Below are 21,959 nucleotides of genomic sequence, written 5' to 3'. Positions count from 1 at the left end.
ACAAAGTTTTGAAAGATGCTTGAAGGTTGCCACCTGCTGTTTCTGACAAAAAGCAGGAGCCAGGTCTACTTGGCTATATTATTTAAAATTCTGCAAGTATAATGGAAATCTATTAATTTAGAGAATCCATTGTGAAGCAGGGGATGAAATCTCACTGCTTTTATCACCCATCTTGTATGTTCTGTGCTTCACTGGACTTCATAAGTAGTGCACTGTTAGAAAAACTCCAGGCTTTCTTTTCTCTCCTTCCCTTGTTCTAGTCCCTAAATGGAAATTTCAATGGAAATTTCTTAGCTGATATATAGATAAGCACCGAACAATATGCTGCAAAGCAGTATTTGGAGGGGAAAAAAAAGTCATAATTTTGTCTGCTGAGTGATAATTTTATAGAAATACAAGCAAAGCAGTTCAGAGATTTTGTGCACACAATAAACTGCACCTCAACTATCTGTCTATTATTGCTTAGTTTCCTGTGCAAGCTCACAAGGGCAGCACTTCTGTTACCATCAGAGGATCTGCCCCTTTATCTGTGGTACCTTTGGCAAGACAAAATTAATCACATCTAGAAGCAACACTATTCCAGACAGATCTTGAGGTCTTAACTCCTTTGAAATAATGGAATTCAGTAAGTATTTGGCCTTAAGCATAAGCCTAAATGCCATCTTGAATAGTAAAATAACTCAACGGGCTCTGAAACATTTTATTGAATCTGACTATGTTTTTTAACACAACCATATCCTCCTTTGGAAAACGTAGATTCATTTAATTTGCATTTTATGGGTCCCATTATTCCAGAAGGTGTACCCACACAACAGCAGTGTTCAAACTACAGCTCCCAAAACGCTTCTCGAGCATCACAAACGAGCCAGGAACACGCACCAGCAGCTGGAAACCACCAAGCCAGTGGCGATCGCCCAGCTCAGCAGGAGCGCGGTGCAGAAAGCGCCGCCGAGGCGCAGGGCGGCGTGTCCCGCCGGGACACGGCACGGGACACGGCACGGCACAGCACGGCACGGCACGGCACGGCACGGGACACGGCACGGGACACGGCACGGCACAGCACGGCACGGGACGGGACACGGCACGGGACACGGCACGGGACACGGCACAGCACGGGACACGGCACGGCACGGCACGGACGGGACACGGCACGGCACGGGACACGGCACGGCACGGCACGGCACGGGACACGGCACGGCACGGCACGGACGGGACACGGCACAGCACGGGACACGGCACGGCACGGGACACGGCACGGCACAGCGCGGGACACGGCACGGGACACGGCACGGGACGGGACACGGCACGGCACAGCACGGGACACGGCACGGCACGGCACGGGACGGGACACGGCACGGCACAGCGCGGGACACGGCACGGGACACGGCAGCAGGGGGGACGGGACCGGACGGCTCCTGCTGCGCTGGCTCTCTGGGGAACTCCGCGCCCTCCTCTCTCGGCTGTCCCCGCTCAGTGTCCCACAGCTCTGTCCCACAGATCGCGGCTTCATTGCCGCTCTCTGCCTCCCCAGACGGAGCTGTAAGTAAGTAAATAAATAGAAAATGCGAGAGAGCAGCTGCCGCCCGCAGCGGCTGGCTCAGACCCTCCCCACACGCATCTTCTCTCCCTCCCCGCTCGTCCCTTGTTCCCCTGCTTTCCCTCCTTCCTCCGCAGGTACTTGAAGCTGGGGATAATCGCTTGGCTATTGCCTCGCACCCTCAGCGGGCCTGCGAGACCCCATCCCCCGGGACGAGGGTGTGCGGGACCGCATCCCCAGTGCTTTGGACCCGGGGTACGAGCGGGACTCCATCCCTCGGGACTCCATCCATCCCTCGGGATCCCATCCCTCAGGACTCCATCCATCCATCGGGATTCCAACCCTCGGGACTCCATCCATCCCTCGGGATCCCATCCCTCAGGACTCCATCCATCCATCGGGACTCCAACCCTCGGGACTCCATCCCCCGGCGCTCCCGGCCGCCCCGCCCCGCAGTGCTGCGGGTGCTCATTGGTGGAGGTTCCCCCGCGGTCAGCCAATCGGCGCGCGGCTCCTTCAGCGGGGCGCGGCGCTGAGGGCGGGCGATGCGCGGGGCTCCGCGGGGCTCGGTGGCCGCCGGGCAGCGCCATGAACCTGGGGTACGGAGCGAACGGGGCCGCGCCGCGCCGCGCCGGGCGGGCAGCTGGACGCGCTCCCTGCGGGATGCAGCTGTTCGGGGAGGGTCGGTCTGTGGGACAGAGCTGGGGGCTAGCGCCCCTTGCCGTGGGAGGCCTCGGTGCGGGCTGTGGGGCGCGGCGGGGGCGGCGGGGTGCCGGGCAGCGCGGGCCGGCGGCGTGAGGGCAGCGCGCACCCTCCGCGTCCCGCGGGCCCCGCCGGCTGCGGCTCTGAGCGGGACGGGCCGGGCCGGGCGGCGGCTCAGTGAAGTGATCCTTTCTAAGGTGCCCCTTAGAAAGTTGCGTGCGAGCTCGAACTGCGGTGGATTATTTCGTTAACATTTTATAATGAAATATGAAGATAAAGTATTACTTGGAGCTCATATCCTCATGTTGGATTGTCCCAGCGCACGGAAGAAAAGCGGTTGGGTACTTCACAGTGCCACGTTTTTATCTTCTTGTAAACGCTTACAAACAGCGCTTGTTGCGCTTGCAAAGGGGAATTGTGCGTGGAAGCACAACCAAAGGATGTTCCCAAAATACAGCCCTGCTTCGTGATCAGCGCTGGCGTTCGGGAGACTTGCTTAGCGATTTGTGTAGCACCCGGTTTATATTGTCGGGTTGTTAAATTCTTGAGGCGTATTGCTCTGTGTAACGGTATTGAGTGGCACCTTTGTGTTAAAGATCTGCTTTGCAACATAGCAATCCAGTTTTTTCAGTACCAGTAAAACTGTACCCTCTTCAAGACGTTGATTTCTTTGTTTTAAGTAACTTCTCAAAACATAGCTTGGGATGTGAAGGGCCGTCTGAAACAACAGTAAATACTGTGTTATAATTAAGTACAATTGTTCTTAATGTAAAAATCTTACCGTTATCAGATTACTTAATATATCAGATTCCTCTCTCTCTCCTTTTGCAGTGATGGACTGAAGCTTGAAACTGAAGTGCTGGATGGAAAGCCTAGGCTAATTTTAGCTTCTTCTGGTATTTTTAAAATTATTTATCTCAAGTAATCTTTAAAGCTTCTTGAAGTTAAACCTAACATCCAAGAGACATAAAGCCCAGCTTTCCTGAAATATTTTTCAGATTAGGAAGAGTGTGCATTGTTATTTACAAGTCCTCTCTCTCACCAGCTCGATTCTGAATAGTAGGTTGATAATAAACTCTGAATAGTGTATGCACCAGGGAACAGCTGGCAAATAGTCTCCACTGCTTAGTTGGTCATTAAAATAAAAAGTTAAGTGCTGTTGTGTATCAACTGGCATAACTTGATAAGTTCTGTAACTTTATAGCACGTTCCTTGCCAGGATGGAAGAGGCCTAATAACTGCTTCAGTTACAAAGCATGATAGTACAATCACATTTTTAAAGCCACTTCAGTATTTGCAATTAACATTTTTGACTTTTAATAAGCAGTTTATTCATACTGGAAAAACCTATGTTTGTAATTAAGTGTTAAATTCTATTTCTGTGATTTGTCAGACATATGTCTCTGCAATAAATTCCATTTTTGTGATTTGTCAGATATAAGTCTACTTTCCCAACTGTTCTACATAGTCAGGATAGAGAAATTCTCTATTAAATGCTGTTTAAATTATATTTCATTTTACTAGACAGCTGCCTCATGAGACATTATGTGGTGTTTTGAGCCAGGAAGGAATTCCAGTGCTCTTTAGCATCTTTGGCTGCATAGGGGCAGTCGGTGTTCCAGAGTGCTCCAAGATAAAGCCTTGTTGTGGACTGTGAACTAACCTTGAACAAGTACTCTTCCAGAATTATCTTCTTTATACATTGATATCAAGCATTTCCTTAAATTAAATGCTATCAAAAATTGCCTCAAATGGTATTTGTTCTGAATTTTGGTTTCTGCACTGAAAAACACTGCTCACATTCTCAGGGGCTAAAGTAGGATTCTGCAGTAGCTTAAGCTGCTACTGGAAAGTTTTTCTCTCTTGCACAGAAAAAAACCAAAGAAAATAGCTATATGTACAGGGTTGCTTGAGTACCACATTCCCTCTATTAATATTAGAACAGACTGTATTCTTAAGTATTATATTGAACATGGTACTTACTATTTTTGAGACTACTACACCTCTATGCATCCTCCAAGATGGGAGTTAAAAGACTGAACAGGTGTGGGAGTAATGGAGACAAACAGCATCACGGAACCAAAGAAGGCACAGGGTTCTCTGAGAAACAATGAATAGCAGGGGAAGGTCAGACTGGCACAATAATTTGATTAGTTGTGTTTTAAACTATACAGGGTTTTTTAATAGGAAATAGTTACTGAAATATATCTAAATTTTTTTCCAACATACTTTTGAAGTATGTATACTGAAATAAGTAAAAAAAAAAAAAGTAAAATAATCAGGACAGGTGGTATGGGAAAAGTACTTTCCAATGATTTACAAAAATTGGATAAATAAAACGTTTTACTAATTTCTCAAGATTGTTTTTCAGGAGCAAGTTGTTATTAAATACTTCTTTCATATGTTTGTGTTTGTTTCCCAAAAGATAAATCAAAGCCTGCCATGAAGGTAAGTGTAAAATTTTTAGAACACACAAATTCACTATTTGTTAAAAATATTGAGAAATTGACCTGTTAAAATACTTGCAATCAGTTATATTTATGCAAAAGAAATATATGAGTCCCCTTTAACTTGAGATATTCTGTTATTTCTCAGGTTTGCAATAGCTGTTCAAAAGGATGAATTCAAAGTTTTGTGAATTTCTTTACCTTTTCAAAATGCTTTAGTTTCCTTGACCAAGGAGTTAGAGCAGCAGAGGGAATCATCTAAATCGGAACTTTCTGAGACCTTAAAGGAATTCTGGTAAAACAGAGATCTGAAGTGTGTTTAATTTCAAGTTTGATCATTCAGGTTGTCTCTGATTAAACTGGAATGCCATGGGTTTGGGAAGGAGAAAAATGTCCTAATGAACAGGAAATAATTAGAAGTTTGCACCAAGGACCTTGGAAAGGATAAATCTTTAGTTTAGAGTGGAAAAATCAGTATTGAAATACAGCTGGCTGCATGGTGAAAACATGTACTTATTTGGGGCCAGGCTTCAGAAACACCAAAGTAATGCAGATTTAATGCTTATTAATACTTTTAAATGTAATGCTACATGAAGTTGTTACTCATATTGTCATTTTGAAATACTCAAATTCAGGTGCTGTGTCCTCTTCCAAAAGTATTCCTGGTACTTGTGAAGATATTTCATTAGTTTATATGGGGTTTCTACAGAAAAGAAAAATCACACTCATTTTCCTTGTTGCTTCAATCTTGTTTTCATTTGTTACAAATACAATTTTTTCTTCTTATTTAATAGATGGTGAAATCTTTTTGCTTTGACAGATGGGTAATAAAGCCAGAGCACCTAAACAGGCGCTGAGAATGAAGCACACTGGGCTCATCTTGAGGCCGACACAAAATGCTTGTATCAAGCAGGAAAGTTTAACAAAACCAAGGAGTGAATCAAGCTTATCAATGACAAAAGGTGAAAAACTGCAAGTTAGTAAACATTCCTCACATGAAGCCACAACTAAAGGATACTCTTTGATTTTCCAAAGAGATAAGACAAACAAACATCCTGATTCAGAGGATCCTAGTATTGTGAAAAAAACTAAACACAAACCTCAAGCCCCACATCTGTCAACTGAAGACTTAAAAAGTTTGGTATGTTTAACACAAGCACAGCTTCAACAGATTTTGAAGATTGTTAAAGAAGGAAAAAGCATCTCTGAGGCTCATGAAAAGCAAGAGGAAATGGGTAAGACCAGCCATTGGATGCATTTGTTTCATGGGAACAGTCCAAGAGTTGGTAATTTAAGCTTATTTGCACATTGTAGAGATGTCACATTTATGTTGGGTAGTCTCAGACAAAATATCATTTGCCATTATGGATGTGACATTGTTACTGTGAGGAACCAAGCATTTCAGAATTATGACAGTAAAAAAGATTGATTGATAGATTTCCAGTATACTGAAGAGTAAATCAGCAAGAAATGTCATCACTGTGTGATGCAAAATAAGACCCATTTTACACTGGGGAAAAAACAGAACTGCAGTGCACCACTGCCCAAAGAGAAGGGCCCTTCTGGTTTGTGAAGAGTTCAGGTCTTCCTCTGTGTCTCAAGAGCAGTTCTGCCATTTCCCTATGGCCAAAGATGGATATGTGTCTTTTTGCCTATATGGACTGTCAGTGCTGAATGTATTTTTCCTTTCCTCTCTCCAGTTCTTCTAATCAACAGTGTAAGAACTGGTGCTCATTTTCCTTTATGGCATCCTTCCTCCTTGGTGGATCTGTGGAGGGGGTCAGCTTTGGCACCAAGAATAAGACATCCTGCAATTTATTAGAGTCCCATACTCTGAGCCCTTAGTCAAGAATAAGTGGTAACTAAGTCTAGCATTTTAAAAATACCCTGTGAAGGTCTAAATTAAGTGCCTTAACTATACAAGCAGGGCTGAAAACACTTTTGTTAAATTGTGGGGAATCTGCAAGTTTCTGCTCTCAAAAGTATTTACTCAAAGCTGAAGAAAGTTTAGTGGTTATATATACATTTTTATATATTTATGTTCTACCACAGCTATTAATGAGGCATCGGAGGAAAATGTTATAGCATCACTCCAAAAAGATTGTTCAGTGTCCCCAGTTCCTGATGAAGCAAACACTGATTCAGGCAAGAAACAAGAAGTACAACCACAGCCAGGACAGAAAGTTATGTAGGTACATTTGTGTTAGTGTGTACAAAAATTGTGTCTGCAATAAAGGTTCATGTCATATGTTCTTAATAATATTAATTTTGTTTATAAATACTAATTTAAAAGTTACCTCTAAAATCTTCCCCCTCCTTCCTTTTCTCTAGAAAGGATTCATGGAAACCTGCTGACTTGTTTAGTACCTTGGGTGAAAGAGAAGGGGAGAAAGCCTTATTGGAATTTAAAAAGACCCAATGGAAGAAGGAATTAGGTACTTATGTTGTATAAAATACATTTTTGATCAATTTTTATTACACCCAGAATACCAAGAAATTTGATATTACTTGTGCCCTTTTACATTTACTTACATCAGTACAGTTGCTACAAATTGAAAAGTAAATAGGTCTCCGAGACAGATTAAGATTCTTGAATTTCAAGAATTTATGCAAAGATCATAAATTCTTGCAAGAAACACTTTTTTTTGCCAATTAAATTTCTCAAATAAATGTATTTTTATGCTTTGTATTTTATGTGCTACTTGCCAGCAGTTTTGTCACATTCTGACAGTAGTTGACAGCCATTATTATTTAATAATTCATTTGTTTTTTAATGGGAACAGCATAACTCCAATCTACATGCATGACTGAGTGTATGAAATTGCAATTTGAACTTGAGAGAGTTTGCAGTCCAGCCCCATCACCAATCAAGGAGAATCTCTGGAGGAAACTAAAACTTTAATACAGTAGTAAATTCCCTCTGACAAATTAAGCTTTTTATGATTCATTTGGAGGAGTGCTGTGTTTTGTTTGGAACTTGAATTTAGATCATTTGGTTTCAAGGTTTGATTCTGCATTGTCAGTAGTTTCCATTATAGCTCCATTGGTTTTAATAATATTAAGGAATTCAAGACTGGTGTAACAAAATTGAAAGAGTTTGTATATTGGTTGTTTGTTAGTTTTACGTGGGAAATTGTTTTTAAGTCTTCTCAGAGAGACTCCCCAGTTAGCTCTGCATCCCTGGGCAGACACTCACTTTGCTCTTAAGAGCAAGGTCATGACTGTTCAGACTGATTGGTGACAACTCTTGTGTCCATTTCACAGTCCAAGTGACAGGGAGACATGCATTGCTGTCTATTTCTTTTTTTTTTTCTTTTTTTTTTTTTTTTAACTGCTAAATGTTTGCAATAGGAACTCTTACTAGAGTTTGGTTTTGTTTAAGATGAACAGGTAGCACTGAAGAAGAAACTGAAAGAAACTTTGGAGGGAGAGGTGGGTTATTTCTGGGCAAAACTTGGCAGTAATAAACCCCATAAAGTGGAAACACCTGACCCAGACCAGGTAAGGCTGTCAATAAACACAAGAGCACAGTTTTCACAGCACTGTTGCAGAACAGTTTAATTCATAGATCTTCTTTTCTATACAAATCCTCTAGAGTCCAATTTTGGTGGTGTTTTAAGCCCTCTCAGGGCATGAATTGCTGCAGCTCCCTGGTCCACATTTACTTGTTGCTCCAGCTTGTAACTTCTCAGCTTAAGATCTTTATAGCAGGAAGCACCCATTCCTGTCCCTCCATTTGTATTCCTGACTAAAAAGTGTGAATCTTTTCTTGTTCTGTTTGGTGGAATAGTGTCAAATGTAATTCCTGTCTATATGATTATATAGATTGTTCATGAGCTCTCACATATATTTGATTGCTTATGTCATGAGCATAGCTAATATCACTTCTCACTTTTTTAAAAAGCTGTGTCACTGTGTTAGATAAATACATTATACTCACAAGAGACTTCTCCAATGAAGTTTATTGCTGTTAAACAGAAGTTAGGGTTTTATCTGCTATCATTTCTTACAGGAAAAGCAAATTGCACTTTTTTGTGGCACATTCAGCACTCATAGCAAAGTTTTGACTGTCCCATAAAAATTTGTTTCAATCTACATAATTGATAGTGGATAAAAGATGCTTAGTTTGGGCTGAGGTTTTAATGAACAGCAGCTTCTAAAAGTATAATTTTGTTAACAAATGAAACAGGTGAACTAAGTAAGTCTCAGAATGGTCCCTTTATTTGCAGACAGTGTTTCCAGCTGATTCAGTTCATGGCACTGAGGAAAACTCTGCCTGTACAGCTGCTTTAGCCACAGAGGCTGATGGAGTTGCACTGAACATTCCAAGAGCTCCAGCTGGGCACTCTTCTGATTTCAGTTCTTCTGACTTTCCAGCTGGCAGTTGCACAGCATTGGCTTTCAGGGTAAGATCTTAAATTGCATGCAGGGGTTTTTTACTTATTTATTAACAAAAAATGTTTGTCTCAAGAAGTTCTTTTAAACTAGAAAAATTCCTTAGACCTTTTTGCTGTGCATAAATAACTTTGTCTGAATGAATGTTTATCAAAATATCAATGCTTTGAAGATAGCACTTCCTTCAAGGCTGATGTGAAGAACAGTACTAGAGGTGTGACATGCAGTATTCATTAGTTTTTAAGTATGTGTTGAAGAAATAGAGAAGTGGTAACCTATATAAAATAAAAGATATTGATGGCAGAAGGCTCAAGAAGTAGGTCTGAAGTTATGGCTGCTAGGCAGTGATTGAAGAGAGTTTTTTGTCAGATGGCATTGGAAGTTCTCAGTGCCACTGGAGCTTGTTAAATAATTCAGAGATCTGTTAAGAAGAAAGAAGATGGTAGCTCCTTAATTTGAGAGAGATCACTGCTAATTAGGTTGTGGTGCTGAATCTTCCTGGAGCACAGACTGAGCAGTGAACCATAGGAAGAAAAAGGAATTTCTGTTCATAATACAAGTAAATAGGGTTTTCTGGAGTGAGATGCTTCAAGTAGGAATTATCTTCTTGTTAGCAGTCAGACACTTGGTACAGTTACAAACTTACATGGTCTTATGTGTTAGAGAAAGGCCCAGTTTTGCTCACCAACCAAAGGCAGAGCTTTCTGCCAAGTCTTTATTATGTGGCTAGACAAGATACTTAATTTGTTGTAGAACTAAACAGTTATCTTATTCCAGGAAGCTGTACCACAGGAGAGACCTTTTAGTGCTTTGAAGCATGAGCAACAGAAGAAGTGGCTTGAAGAGTTGAACAAGCAGAAGGAAGAAGCTAAACTACGAAAAATAGAAGAAAAACTTAATTTATCAAAGGTATCTGTGGTTTAGAGGGACTTTTTGAAATAAGAAAAATCTTTCTTTTTTATTGTTTTAAGAAGTAAAAAATGGTATTAGTGAAGTAGCAACAAAGATGGAATTTTCTGCAGCCTGTCCGGGTTTTCACCATAAGGATGAACTGAACACTGAGCCAGTGGCTGTTCAGTATTTCAGTGCCTGGTGTGTTAGAGGGCTTGCTGCAGGGATGGAGGCAGTGGTAACGTCACCAAAAATGAGGGAGAAAATAAAACCCTCTAGCTACTGACACCAGGGAGTGACCTTTCCCTTTTTTTCATGAAAATGTAGTAGCAATATGTTTGTGCTGACCAGGTATGGATCAGCATTATAATCTGTGATCTGACTTGCATTTTAAGTAACTGAGACAGTTGTCTTCTCACTTGAGGAATTAACTGCTGTCTGCATTGTAGCTTTTCAAATGTTCCTGGTATACAGAATGTGTATTGTGTGTTTTATTAACCACACTTTATAAAAACAGTGCAACTGAATGCTTTTGCTCTTTTTTTTTTTTTTTTTTTTTTTTTTTTTTTTTTTTTTGTTGTTGTTGTTGTTGTTTGATACTCATCTAGGCAGAAGAGCATGACAGATGGGAAATGCATTTTGATTCTTTTAAGAACCACTTTAATGCTAATGCACAACATCCCTTAAATGGAATGCACAGAAAGCCTGAAAGTCTTTCCCTGTCACCTGACCCCAAGGACCCGGCTGCTTTCATTCACCCTTTGTCACCTGCAGCTTTAGGCAACCTCCTGCCCTTACAGATGGGAACTGCAGAAAAAGCTGCTAAAAAGGATGCTTTGGAACAAAGTCAGAGAGTCAGGTGAGTGAGCTTTGTAAGAGTAATTATTTTCCCAACCAGTACATTTCTGGTACCTCCTCAGAAATTAAAAAAAAAAATTAAAAATCCTTTACATTTGTTTGGCTTTTGCTTTTTTCCAAATACCTGTTGTTTCACTATTGAAAGTGAAGCACAAGTGCTGCCATTATTTATTAATGAAATTTATTGCAAATAACCTTACTTTGTTCCTTAATGAAAAGGATTTAATAATCTATTAGTTAATTTATATATTAATTTATAATTAACACAACAGAATAACCTCAATATGAAAATGAAATCTAACTGATTCTAATTAAGAAAGGCTTAAGGATTATTTTCTAGTGATTAAAACATTGACATGTCCCTTTGTTCACAGTTTCCTCCGTTCCATGACAGCTCTGCTGGACCCTGCACAGATTGAGGAGAGGGACAGGAGGAGGCAGAAGCAGTTGGAACATCAGGTAGACTTTGGTTTTAAAGTCTCACACTTTTTTAATAAGAAGGAAGGATGAAAGGTAATGTCTCCTGAATAAAGCAAGAGATTAAATACCAGAACCCAGGGAGGCACTTGACTTTTATGCTTTAGATGACATGTACATTGTTTGGCAATATTTCCTTCAGTTAGACTGTACAATTCTCTTTCAATATTTGCACGAGATTATTGCATTTCTATAACTGAATTCCTGCCTCAAAAAGTGTACAGTTCAGTCTTTAGAGCTCTAGCAGGTTTATGTGCATTTTCCTTCAGTCTCCATTGTTACAAGGAGGTGAAATCTGCTATTTACAGATTCCCACTCCATGAAACATTATTTTTTTTATCTACTTCACTGACATTTATCTAACCTCTGTGGCAGCCTAACAATGTGTGTCTGTGTGCTCGTGTCTCTAGCATGGAGTGAAGAATTCTCAGTATAAATGTAGAGACTGTTCTGGTCGCACTGTTAGTCTGCAGGATCAAACTCTGGATTACTGTATGTGCATAAGATGAAAATAATCTCTTTACAAGAAAAAAAAAAAAGTATTTTCTAAAACATAAAAAGCTCCTTTTTTCTATCTGAGTATTTCAGACTGCTTGATTGGGCTGGTGGTTTTCCAGAAACAAAACCAGGAGTGTTTGAAATAAATTGTCTTCAATTTTTTTTCACTTGTCCAAATTCAATTCTACACATACACAAAAATACACAAATAAATGTCTTACAATACATTAATGTTACATATTTTACTTTACCCTTTTTGTTCTGATCCTGCCAGAAAGTAATAATGGCTCAGGTAGAAGAAAAACGGAAGAAGAAACAACTGGAGGAAGAGCAGAGAAAATGGGAAGAACAACAGGAAGAACTGCGCCTGGCACGAGAAAAAGCACAACTCCAGAAACAGTTTGAAGAAGAAATGCTGAAACAAAAACAAAAGGAGGTGTGGTTTGCATTATCTTTAGTACTAAAGATGTGATTCACTGTCTCCTTCCTGTGCAAGTAGGAGCAAGTTGGGGTTTATTACTTTTATTTAGGCTCCTTTCTTTTCAATAAACCACGTTACAGTAAGTCAGAGATGACTGACATCAGATGGCATCTAGAAAAGGAGGAATTTATTAGAAGGGAAATAAATATCCAGGTAACTTGGAGGCTCTAAATGCTTACTTTTTAATGCTAAGACTAAAGATCTTTCATTAGTACAGCAGAGGTTCTGAACTTAGAATCATAGAAATTAAAGATTACATACTGTACTTACTTAACTAGTTTTGATTTTGAAAAAAACCTTAAAAAATTCCCTAAATAAAAAGACATATAAATCTTGAGGATTATATGGTGATTAAATAATTGATTTTATTCTCTAAATAAATAATCACATATTTACCTTTTTCTTTTTTTCCAAGGAACTTGCAACTCTTAAAGCCAAAGAGCTTTATCAGACAATGGAGAAAGCTCAGGAATTAGCCCAGGGATCAAAACAAGAGCAGCACATTCCAGACTTGGCTCAGAAGGCACATGACATTTCAGAACTTCAGAACAGTCTTGGTGGTGGCAAGTGTAAGCCTCTGTTCCTTTGGTGGTTGAAAGCAAGTTGTTTCTGGGATTGGGGTGGGTTTTTTCCCTGTGTGCATTTGGGTCACAAACCAAATTTCATTACAGTTTATTTATCTTTCAAACAAATCTAAGCGTTAACTCCTATGGAGAGTATTGTGTTTTAGTAAGTTTCAAATAGTGTCTTATGTAAAGGAAGAAATGCAAAGGTATTGGCAGGAATGCACATGAATATTCAGAGCTGTGTGCTATAACATTTCCAGTGGAAAAGGGAGACTATTGGGATTTGGACCAGAGTTCTCAGTATTGCCTTGACCTCTAAACCACAACAGTCTGATAACTCTGTAGCATGTTTTAAATTGAATTGTGTTACTAAATGGAACAACTTTACCCTTTTTAGGTGATACAGAGTTTGAAAAGTGTAATTCAGGCATTTCAGCAGGAAGTACTGATTTCCCTGATGGTGTGGGGAGTCCTCCTGAGCAGCAGGCTTCCCCTCGGAAAGACACGGCCGTGCAGACAGGTACAGAGCCCACCTGAGTTACTCTGAGGGACCTCCAGACAGGCAGGGGGACCCTGCTTGTGAAACTGAGCCAGACCACTGATAGTTACAAGGAATAAAGCTAGCAAGAAATACTTGCACAGACACAGTCATGTTGGTGAATCAAAGTGTATCACTTTATTCCTCTATTTATCACTATTTATTCTTCTAAATGAATGATATTTCTGTACAGTTAGTACGTACCAGTTACAAATCCCATAGTCTGCAATATAGTGTCAACTTAGGGTCACAAGCCATGTAGGTCCACGTTTTTGAAGTTACTTGATTTGGTTCTCCAGTCTTCTGTGTTTTAGCCCTTCCTCACTGAGTTTGCTTCTACAGGTCCTTTCTGTCTTCCACAGAAAAAAATAATTTAAAAAAGCATTATAAAACTGTAGCAATCATTTTTTAAATAAAATAAGTAATGGTAGATTGATACATTATACAAAAGTCAACCAAGTAATTTGAATAACTCAGACTTGGACTTAAAATACAATCTTTTTTTTTTTTTAGATTGCTTTAATACTTCAGCATACCCTGAGTCAGCTGAGGAAAGAACTGCAGGTTGTGAATCACCTGATATTTCCATAGAATATAAAGAAACCTCTAAGAGCAAAACATACCAGAAGGAAATGCAGTATATGGATAAAAATAAACATTCAGGAAAAGAGACTGGTGGTATTTACAGTGATCTATATGAGCAGTATGCAAGAAAAGAAAGACACATTAAATCTTCAGAAAAATACAGCAAAAGACCTGACTGGAACATAAACAAGCCTGGGAAAAGATACATTCCAGCCTCAGAAAGGTACCCTAAACCACTGCAGAGACAGAGGGAGGAGAACAAAGTGCGCCGCCAAATGGAGCTGCTGCAGCTGGTGGAAAGGAACAGCCCCGGGCAGCTCAGTGCGAGGAGGGGGGGACACTCAGCCAGGTCTCTGTCACCTCGGGAAGAAACAGCTGTGAAGAGCAAGGGCCACAGAGGCAGAAAGGTGGGTCACTGTCTGCCCTTGGAGAACTATGATGTGGGCTTAAGACTCCTGTTCCTCGCAGTTTTACCTGGGTAGGAATTCAGTTTTGTAATTGGAGCACTGGAATTCTCCTATTGCTCATCCTTATGTCAGCACTCTGTTCATCAGGACCAGGAGAACATATTCAGATTTTGTGACTTGAGTTTTTACTGTTATTTCAGTCTTCTAAAGAGTTGATTCCTTTTTATTTCCTCACTAACACTGATTCATTATGTAAACAGAGTTTTACACACTGCAAGCAGTGTGCAGGACACAGTGACATCGCTGACGTCTTTTTTTTGTCCAGTCATTGTGTTGTGCTGACAGATGAGGTACAGCCAGTACCTGCTCAATGGTAATTTCTGCAAAGAACATGGATTACTGAGGATGTACTCCATTGCCACAGAAATGCATCCCCCTTAGTGGAGTCATTCTCCATTTGCAGTAAGCATTATATCAGTAGAGCTTGTGGCTGGAAAAAAGTCTTTTAAAGAAAATACTATCAAATATATTCTTGGCTTTTCTCTTGCCCTCTCTCTCACTTGCTTACTCTTCTGTATGCATACACACCTCACTTTCTCACCTTCAAATAGCAAAACTCTGGACCTTTCCTTTAACATCTTGGATTGTAGGATTATAAATTCCTATGTTCCAAGAATATTTTTGACAGTGCTTAGAGCTGCCAAAGACAGAAAATGGGAGCAAATCCTCCTGTAATTGATTTATTTCATGGGCACCGCAAGTCTCTTAAATGCAAATCTTTGATAAATACCCTTCTCCTGAACCCAGGTCAAGCAGTCCTTTTGGAATTTCAGAACAAACTTTCTCTGAAAAATCAAAGTTTTTAATATAAATACACTTAGAGTTTTTGTTTTACTTTTCACTGTTTTGGTTTTCTCCTAGGAAGAAAAATTTCATAACAATCACTTGAATGAAGAAAGGTATGTCAATTCTCAGCATTAATGAAATGTAGAAATACGTTATTACTGAAATGCAGATGCTTTTCTTTCCTGATTTTTTAAAAAGAATTTAGATGTATCTAATTGTGTACTGTTAGAAATGCATCAGATATAAATGCAGATATAAAAGCAGAGCAAATTAACAAAAATCCTGTACTCTAAAAATTCTTTGTCTCTGTAATGTAAAAAAATCACATTACTGAACTTCAGTTGTTCCATACAGATCTGAATCACCACCTGTTCCAGCAGTTAGGAACAGATTACTCCAAGAACACCAGAGGCAGCTGCAGGCCTCTCATTTGCTGGAGCCTGAGCAGCACGGGGGAGGAGAGGCCAGCCAGGCAGAGTCCCAGCCCCGGAGCGTCCCCGGGGCCGCGCGGCCGCCCTCGGCGCAGTTCGTGCCCTACGTGCGCACGCGGGAGGTTTACTGCCTGCACCCACCGCTCCACGGTACTCAACAGCTCGGGGGGATGTGCTACAGCCATCACCTGGCACTGCTGCACTTCCAGCCATTTCCCATCTGCTTTGTGCTGAATTGTGCTGTAATCACAGCAGTGCACAGAAAACCAAATTATTGTCAGTATTCAAAAAAAATAAAAAAGTAAAATTTTGAAAAATCTGAAAAGCAGCAAAAAAAATTCTATTATCAATTTGTTGTTTTTTGCCTTTCATGAAGTATGATTGCACTTCCTTGTATTATTATATAGAGATTGGGGTTTAGGAATCTAAGTGTTGTTTGATTTAAAAATAGAGATTATGATCTCAATAGCAACCAACCCCTGATTTTCACAAACTTTCAAAATCTGCTGCTTCAAAATTAAAAGAAAATTAATAAAGTTTTATTAACTGATTTGATAATGCATTTACTTTTAGATTCTTACCAAATGCCACGACAGATTTTTAGCTCAGATCACATTAGAGATCCTCTTCTAAATCCTGATGTAGTTACAATCAGAGAGAGACAACAAGCAATTCTTGAAGGATTGTCAAAGTTACGGCAGGTAAGCAAAAATTTATTGGATAACTCTGCCTGTGTATATAAATACTGAAGTAAAAATTATCACATCGTTATTTTTAATTTGATTTCCATAATTTGATTTATGTTTTGAACCCTCTCCTCTACTTTTGTTCCACTTTACTAATTTTGTTTTTCACACATTGCTTATACTTTTGGAGAATCTTTAGAGAGAGAATATGGACTCCTTAGTCCTTAAATCAGCTATGAAACAGTGAAGTGCCTAAGCAAACTTGAAACCAAGAGAAATGACTTTGTTTGGTGTCCAGGTTTCCATGGTTAGGGTTGTTTATAGGGAATGTATCAGTTTCAAAAGAACAGAGTTTTAACACAACACGAGAACCTTGTTAATGAGGTTTCCTCTGCAGTTGCCAGATCAGGACAGAACAATGGGGTTGGTGAGGTTGGGGGTTGGTGGGTGGTCTCCTGTCAGTCCTGGAAAAATAATGTAATTTGCAAACTGGAAGTGTGAACACTCAAAAAATCATTCTAAGACAGCCGATAGTTGTTAGCATGTAAAAAGAAAATTCAGGATTTGTCTATCAGCCAGGTTTTCTGAAAAGAAGATGACAATTAGCTTAATGCCACAGACACACGAGCTCCTGAGATAAAAGCCTGTGTGTGTTTGTGTACATTGTTCTCTTTGTAGTCAGGTGCTGGTAATGGCATTGGGTTACTAAAGCCCAAGTGAATTGGATACTGCACCTGTTAGCAATAAGGTGTGGCCCACAGCCACTGAAGCCACAGGTCTGGACATGCACATGAGCACTTCTCTTTTATGCTTCTAAATAGCCTGACAGGACTGCAAGACAAAAAAATATTTACTTCAGGCTTTCCTTGTCATTGTGAAGAACACTGAAAATAAACATGTATCAGTATCTTCCCTTGCTTTTAAATGGGCCCAAACTAAATGTAACTTACTGCTAGCAGCAGGATTTTTCTCTGCCTTGAGAGAGAAAATTTCATAAATAATCAAAATAAAGAAAATCTGACAGTGAAGCACAAAATAATTAACAGTAGTTGATGCTATTGATTACCTCTTGTACTTTAGAAAGACAGAAGCACTGCTATGTGCACATAGTGCTTCAGCAGGAGGTAAATTCCTTGTGCAGAAAAAGGCTCATGACTCTCCCCAGGTCAGTGAGAAAAGTTGTGACCCAAGAACACTGAAAGGCTGCCAGTTTCTAACAACTTCCACATTGGTTTCACTGGACCTGGTCTTCCCCACTGCTCATTAACATTTCTGTTAAATATCTACAGCTCTTAAGTATTTTGCCTTCTGATCCAAAGGAATCTAGTCCACAGCAGCAAACACAAGACACCTTTACTGTGCCAGGAGCATGCAGGGGTCAGCACCCCCATCTGCACATCCAACTTCTGTTCATTTCACACCAGCTTTTATACTTGTACAAATCTGACGCCAATTCCCTTATTTATCTTGGAGTCCCAGATCTGGAGGTTTGGGCCTTACATAACTTGTGGTTTTATCTTCAGCTTACAAATACAACAACACCATTCCAATCTAACTAACACAAAGAACTACATCTTCCTTTATGACACAGACATCTTCGCATTAGACTTATGGGCCACTTACACCTGTTTCACTGATTACACTCCAGTTCCATATCTGTTCTAGCACAACCTATGACTTCGGAGTTTTCCACTCATTATCACTTTCAGCTGGCCAGGGCAGGGTCAGGTCCTTATTTGGGAAGCAGTTAGCATTTTCACTCCTAGCACAGGGCTAGGTCCCTCCTTGGGAAGCAGTTACAGTTTGCAATAGCCCCTAGGTCCTTGTATTATTCACCCCCTGCAGTGATTTACCTTGTTGAGACAAGTTCATGTTCTGTGTTTCACTTCACTTGCCAGTGGCATTTTGCTTAAGAGTGAAGCCAGATTCAAGGTGCAATCTGATCCTCATGCTTGCTGAGGATACAAAAGCCAGGGTTATTTAAACAGGTTAAAGTTGGCAAGCTTAGGGAAACCAGGTGAACCTACAGTCAATTTTGCAGTGGGTAAAAAGTAACATCAAGGTTAGTCTTTCAGTGGATCTTGGTTCTGCAAGAGAGTTAACCTAAAACATGTGGAGATCCTTTTTAAATTCCCTTCTAGCTGCAGAAGGCATTTAAGACTATTCCATTTCCGTGTATCTTATATACCTAAGTATTGTGTACTCCTCCTGACACCTATTTTGCATCAGTTATTTCACTGAGAAAGTATGAATACTGCAGGATTTTTTCTGAAGTACAGAAGACTGTTTTCTGTTTCAGAAGATAATCTAGTCTTTCTCTTTTACAATTATATATAAATATATAGAGTGGATTGATAGTTGCAGACTACATACATACAATATCTATATTTACAGTATGTTTAGCCATTGTTTTCTCTGGGGGAATTCACATAATAGTCACATAGCTTTGACCAGTCTTTAGTCTGTGAACTCCACACAGCCAGTGATAAATACAGCTGGGCTGGTGCAGTAAGAGCCCAGTGGGACTGGCTGACCCAGGGAAAAGAGAGGGCAAAGGGAGGGTGAGTCTGTCACTGCATTTTGCTACAAGACAGCAAATCTCTCCCCATGTCTTAGGTCACAGCAGGAATAGGAGCTAGCAACAGACTCACTTTCCTCAATGAAATCAAAAGTCAGTGGATAAGGCCAGCAAAGTGAATTATTTGTGAGAAAGAAGGGCCAAAGTTTAAGAAAGAGGAGCACACCTCCCTCACCCCAGGTCAGTACTACAGAGCGCCCCATTGTTCCTGAGGCAGCAGCAGCAGGTGACAATGGCTGGGTGGGGACTCAGCACCTTCCCAGTACCTGTGCAACCCATGTGATAAACACTGAACTGCCAACCTTCAGGGTTACTTGTTCCTCAGCTCTTGGTTTATTTTGGGCAGTTTATTTTATAACTTGGTTTTATGACATGCTTCTAAATGCAAAAAAATGCTCTGTAAAAATAGTAGTTACTGACACAGAGACTGAAAACACTGATCCATTAATAGAAAGAACCAGCAATTAATCAAGTGATTGAAAATGGGCAGCTGCTGTCTTAGAAGGAGCCAAAGTGGAGTCTTAGAGGCTGCTTTGCTGATTTTCCTTTGGTGCCACCAGGAATCTGTGTCTAAATTGCTGTAGGAGCTGCTGCCTTGCATTAGGTCTGTACTGAGCTGTGCCAGCAGCCTGTAACTCTTTGAGAAAGGCCTTGTAACGCTGAGAAAAATAATTTACTTTATTTTCTAAAAAAGAAAACTTCCATGGTACCAAATTATTTCTGACAGGTCTAAAAGGAGAGCAAGGGGGCAGATATATCAATATATATATGATCCTGTTAATTACAGTAAAAATACTTATGTTTAATTTATACACATATTTGGCATGTATTTATGCTTTCATATGCATATCATTTAATTTATGCACGTTTTATCATGTATGACTTCATAGACAAGGATATATCTCCAGGAAATTTTTTTTGTGACAGATATTCTCTATCATCAGTACTTCCAAGAACCATTGACAGAGCAGGAACCTTGAACCTTTTGACAGTTAATCTGTGTATCCTGAGATGTCTGACTCTGGCCTGGTTCCAATGGCACTGCTGCCCCTGCTCTGTATTGTTTGTGTTAAGGCTAAAAGCCAGTGCCCATCAGGGTTTTGGGTACCCTTCATATAAGAATTCACTACAATACTGCAAATGCAGAGGCAGTGCACAAAGGGATGAGAAAGTTTCATTTCACATAGTGGAAAAGTCCTTTTTGCCTCTGCATGGTCATTCCTGGAAACTGGCCTGGCTTCCACTCCAGTCACATTTTTGAAGGCTGCTAGAAGTTCCCTCTTCCCTGAGTCTATGAGGCTGTACTGTTTCTTCTGAAGTCCTGTACTTAAAAATCATTGGGCCTTAACAAGGAAATTGTTTTTAACTATGAAACAATGACACTCGTGAGGAAAACAGAACATTGACTTTTCATTTATTTCAGGGCCTCCTGCAGAAGCAGAAGGAGTTGGAGAACACTCTGATTCCCATTGTAGCTCAAGAGAACTTCATGCCACCGTTTTGAGAGGTGCATATAAATGTTCTGAATTCTTAAAATGGAAATGCACAGCACTTTGCTACTGTAATTAATTATGAACCACCTCTAGCTTTTTTATGAAAATTAAATTATTATAATTTTGATAGACTACAGGGTCATGTTACTTTTTATATTGAAGATACTTTAAACTCATGATGGTTTGTCTGTTTAGAATGGTTTTCATGCTACCTGAAGACGTGTCAATTTAATATAAACCACCAAAAACATGGAAGTAAACTGTTACATGGGTTTTTGTAGAACTCAGTGTGTGAATTTTGATAAATAAAAAGATGTATTCTGAATGGCTTTAGCCATCTTTGTTGTATATTTTTAACTATACAAAACTGCTTGTGTTTCAATGTTCAGCCACCTTTTGGGCTTATATACTGAATATCAATTCAAGATTTAAGACCACAGTGCATCACACAATCTGGTACAATTCATTGGTAAAAGGGAGCTCTCTTTTTCAGAAAATACTACTTGTCATGTTTGGGGGGAGGGTAACAAGTGTTACACCAGTCTGGTACTGGTGCTTAACTTGAATAAATCCACTGTTTATAGAGGGAAAGAATCAACTTTAGGCAGAAGTCTATGGGTTTTGTTTGTTTTTTAAAAACTGCCCTTTTTAACCAATACTTTAGTCCCAACTAATTTTGTGAATTTCGAGTTATGTAGTTTCAAACAATCACTTGGTACCGAACAGCACTAAAATCAAATTCCGAACAGGAAATCCCCCAAACACAGGATTTGGGACAACCTGAAGATGAGCATTAAAAGCCAGCAGTGCAGCAACAAGGGTCATCTGGAGACTCCTCAGCTGCTCCCTGTGGCTGCTGCCTTCCAGAAGCCTGAGGCAGAGGACGATGAACAAAGTGAGAGAATCGCTGGGGGGAAAAGGTTGGTAACTAACTCAGCAGATGTGAAATGCAAAGGACAGGATTAAGAAACAGATAAAACTGCACTCACCCCAGTGCTAGTTCACAAAACAAATAAACAAAACAAAACAAAAAAAAAAGCCTGAAAGCCAGGAATCATTAAGCTGAAGTGGGAGAGGATTGAGGTTTTTCTGATGCAAATTGAACTCCCAGAGTCATTAAACCCAGGTTTGTCTTTCTCACAGTAATCACAGTAGCCAGACAAAAACTGGTAGGACACTGATGGTGCTGCAATGGCAAAGAGCACCAAGTGTGACACACAGATAATTGCTGTGCATGAAACCAAGCTTGGGTGTTCCTCAAGCACTTCGCAAACGATGTAAAAAACATAGACAAAGCAATGTGTTAGCAAGCCCCTTGTGCATTAAGAGTTTATTTCATTTTTTTTGTAATGGAACTGCACCATTGGTTACTCTAATTGAGGTATTTAGCCAAAATCCAGTATATACTCATGAAAATAAGTACACTGCCTTAGAGCTATGTAAAAACATTGTACAAAATTTGTGTCAATGTCAAATAAATACATTAATTTTAATATTTATGTAAAGAAACATGACTTGGTACTCTTGCAGTTAAAAAAAGAAA

General features: G+C 40.1%; 1 protein-coding gene across 4 annotated transcripts; it reads left to right on the top strand.

The window, feature by feature from the left end:
* The first annotated feature begins 2,061 nt into the window (after nucleotides 1-2,061).
* Nucleotides 2,062-21,909, top strand: CCDC66 (coiled-coil domain containing 66). Of its 4 annotated transcripts, none has more exons than XR_008841444.1 (20): nucleotides 2,062-2,136; nucleotides 3,071-3,135; nucleotides 4,665-4,687; nucleotides 5,507-5,921; nucleotides 6,739-6,874; nucleotides 7,018-7,121; nucleotides 8,069-8,187; nucleotides 8,916-9,092; nucleotides 9,859-9,990; nucleotides 10,581-10,831; nucleotides 11,205-11,289; nucleotides 12,080-12,241; nucleotides 12,702-12,855; nucleotides 13,250-13,372; nucleotides 13,904-14,382; nucleotides 15,304-15,341; nucleotides 15,583-15,809; nucleotides 16,233-16,360; nucleotides 18,962-19,103; nucleotides 20,347-20,419. XR_008841444.1 is itself a non-coding variant. In XM_056501288.1 (20 exons), the coding sequence occupies exons 1-19, from the start codon at nucleotides 2,126-2,128 to the stop codon at nucleotides 20,425-20,427; spliced, it is 2,910 nt and encodes a 969-aa protein (XP_056357263.1). In that variant the 5' UTR covers nucleotides 2,062-2,125; the 3' UTR covers nucleotides 20,428-20,430; nucleotides 21,166-21,909. The 4 variants fall into 4 exon arrangements, 3 of the variants coding, with proteins under 3 accessions (XP_056357263.1, XP_056357262.1, XP_056357264.1); XM_056501288.1 differs by lacking the exon at nucleotides 18,962-19,103 and adding an exon at nucleotides 21,166-21,909 and having other exon boundaries at nucleotides 20,347-20,430; XM_056501287.1 differs by lacking the exon at nucleotides 18,962-19,103 and having other exon boundaries at nucleotides 20,347-20,741.
* Nucleotides 21,910-21,959: the final 50 nt, after the last annotated feature.

Source organism: Oenanthe melanoleuca, chromosome 12 (assembly GCF_029582105.1).
Source record: "Oenanthe melanoleuca isolate GR-GAL-2019-014 chromosome 12, OMel1.0, whole genome shotgun sequence".
In the NCBI taxonomy this organism is placed as follows: domain Eukaryota; kingdom Metazoa; phylum Chordata; class Aves; order Passeriformes; family Muscicapidae; genus Oenanthe; species Oenanthe melanoleuca.
The sequence above is the reverse complement of the archived record's forward strand: the minus strand, read 5'-3'. Positions and strand labels throughout refer to the sequence as shown.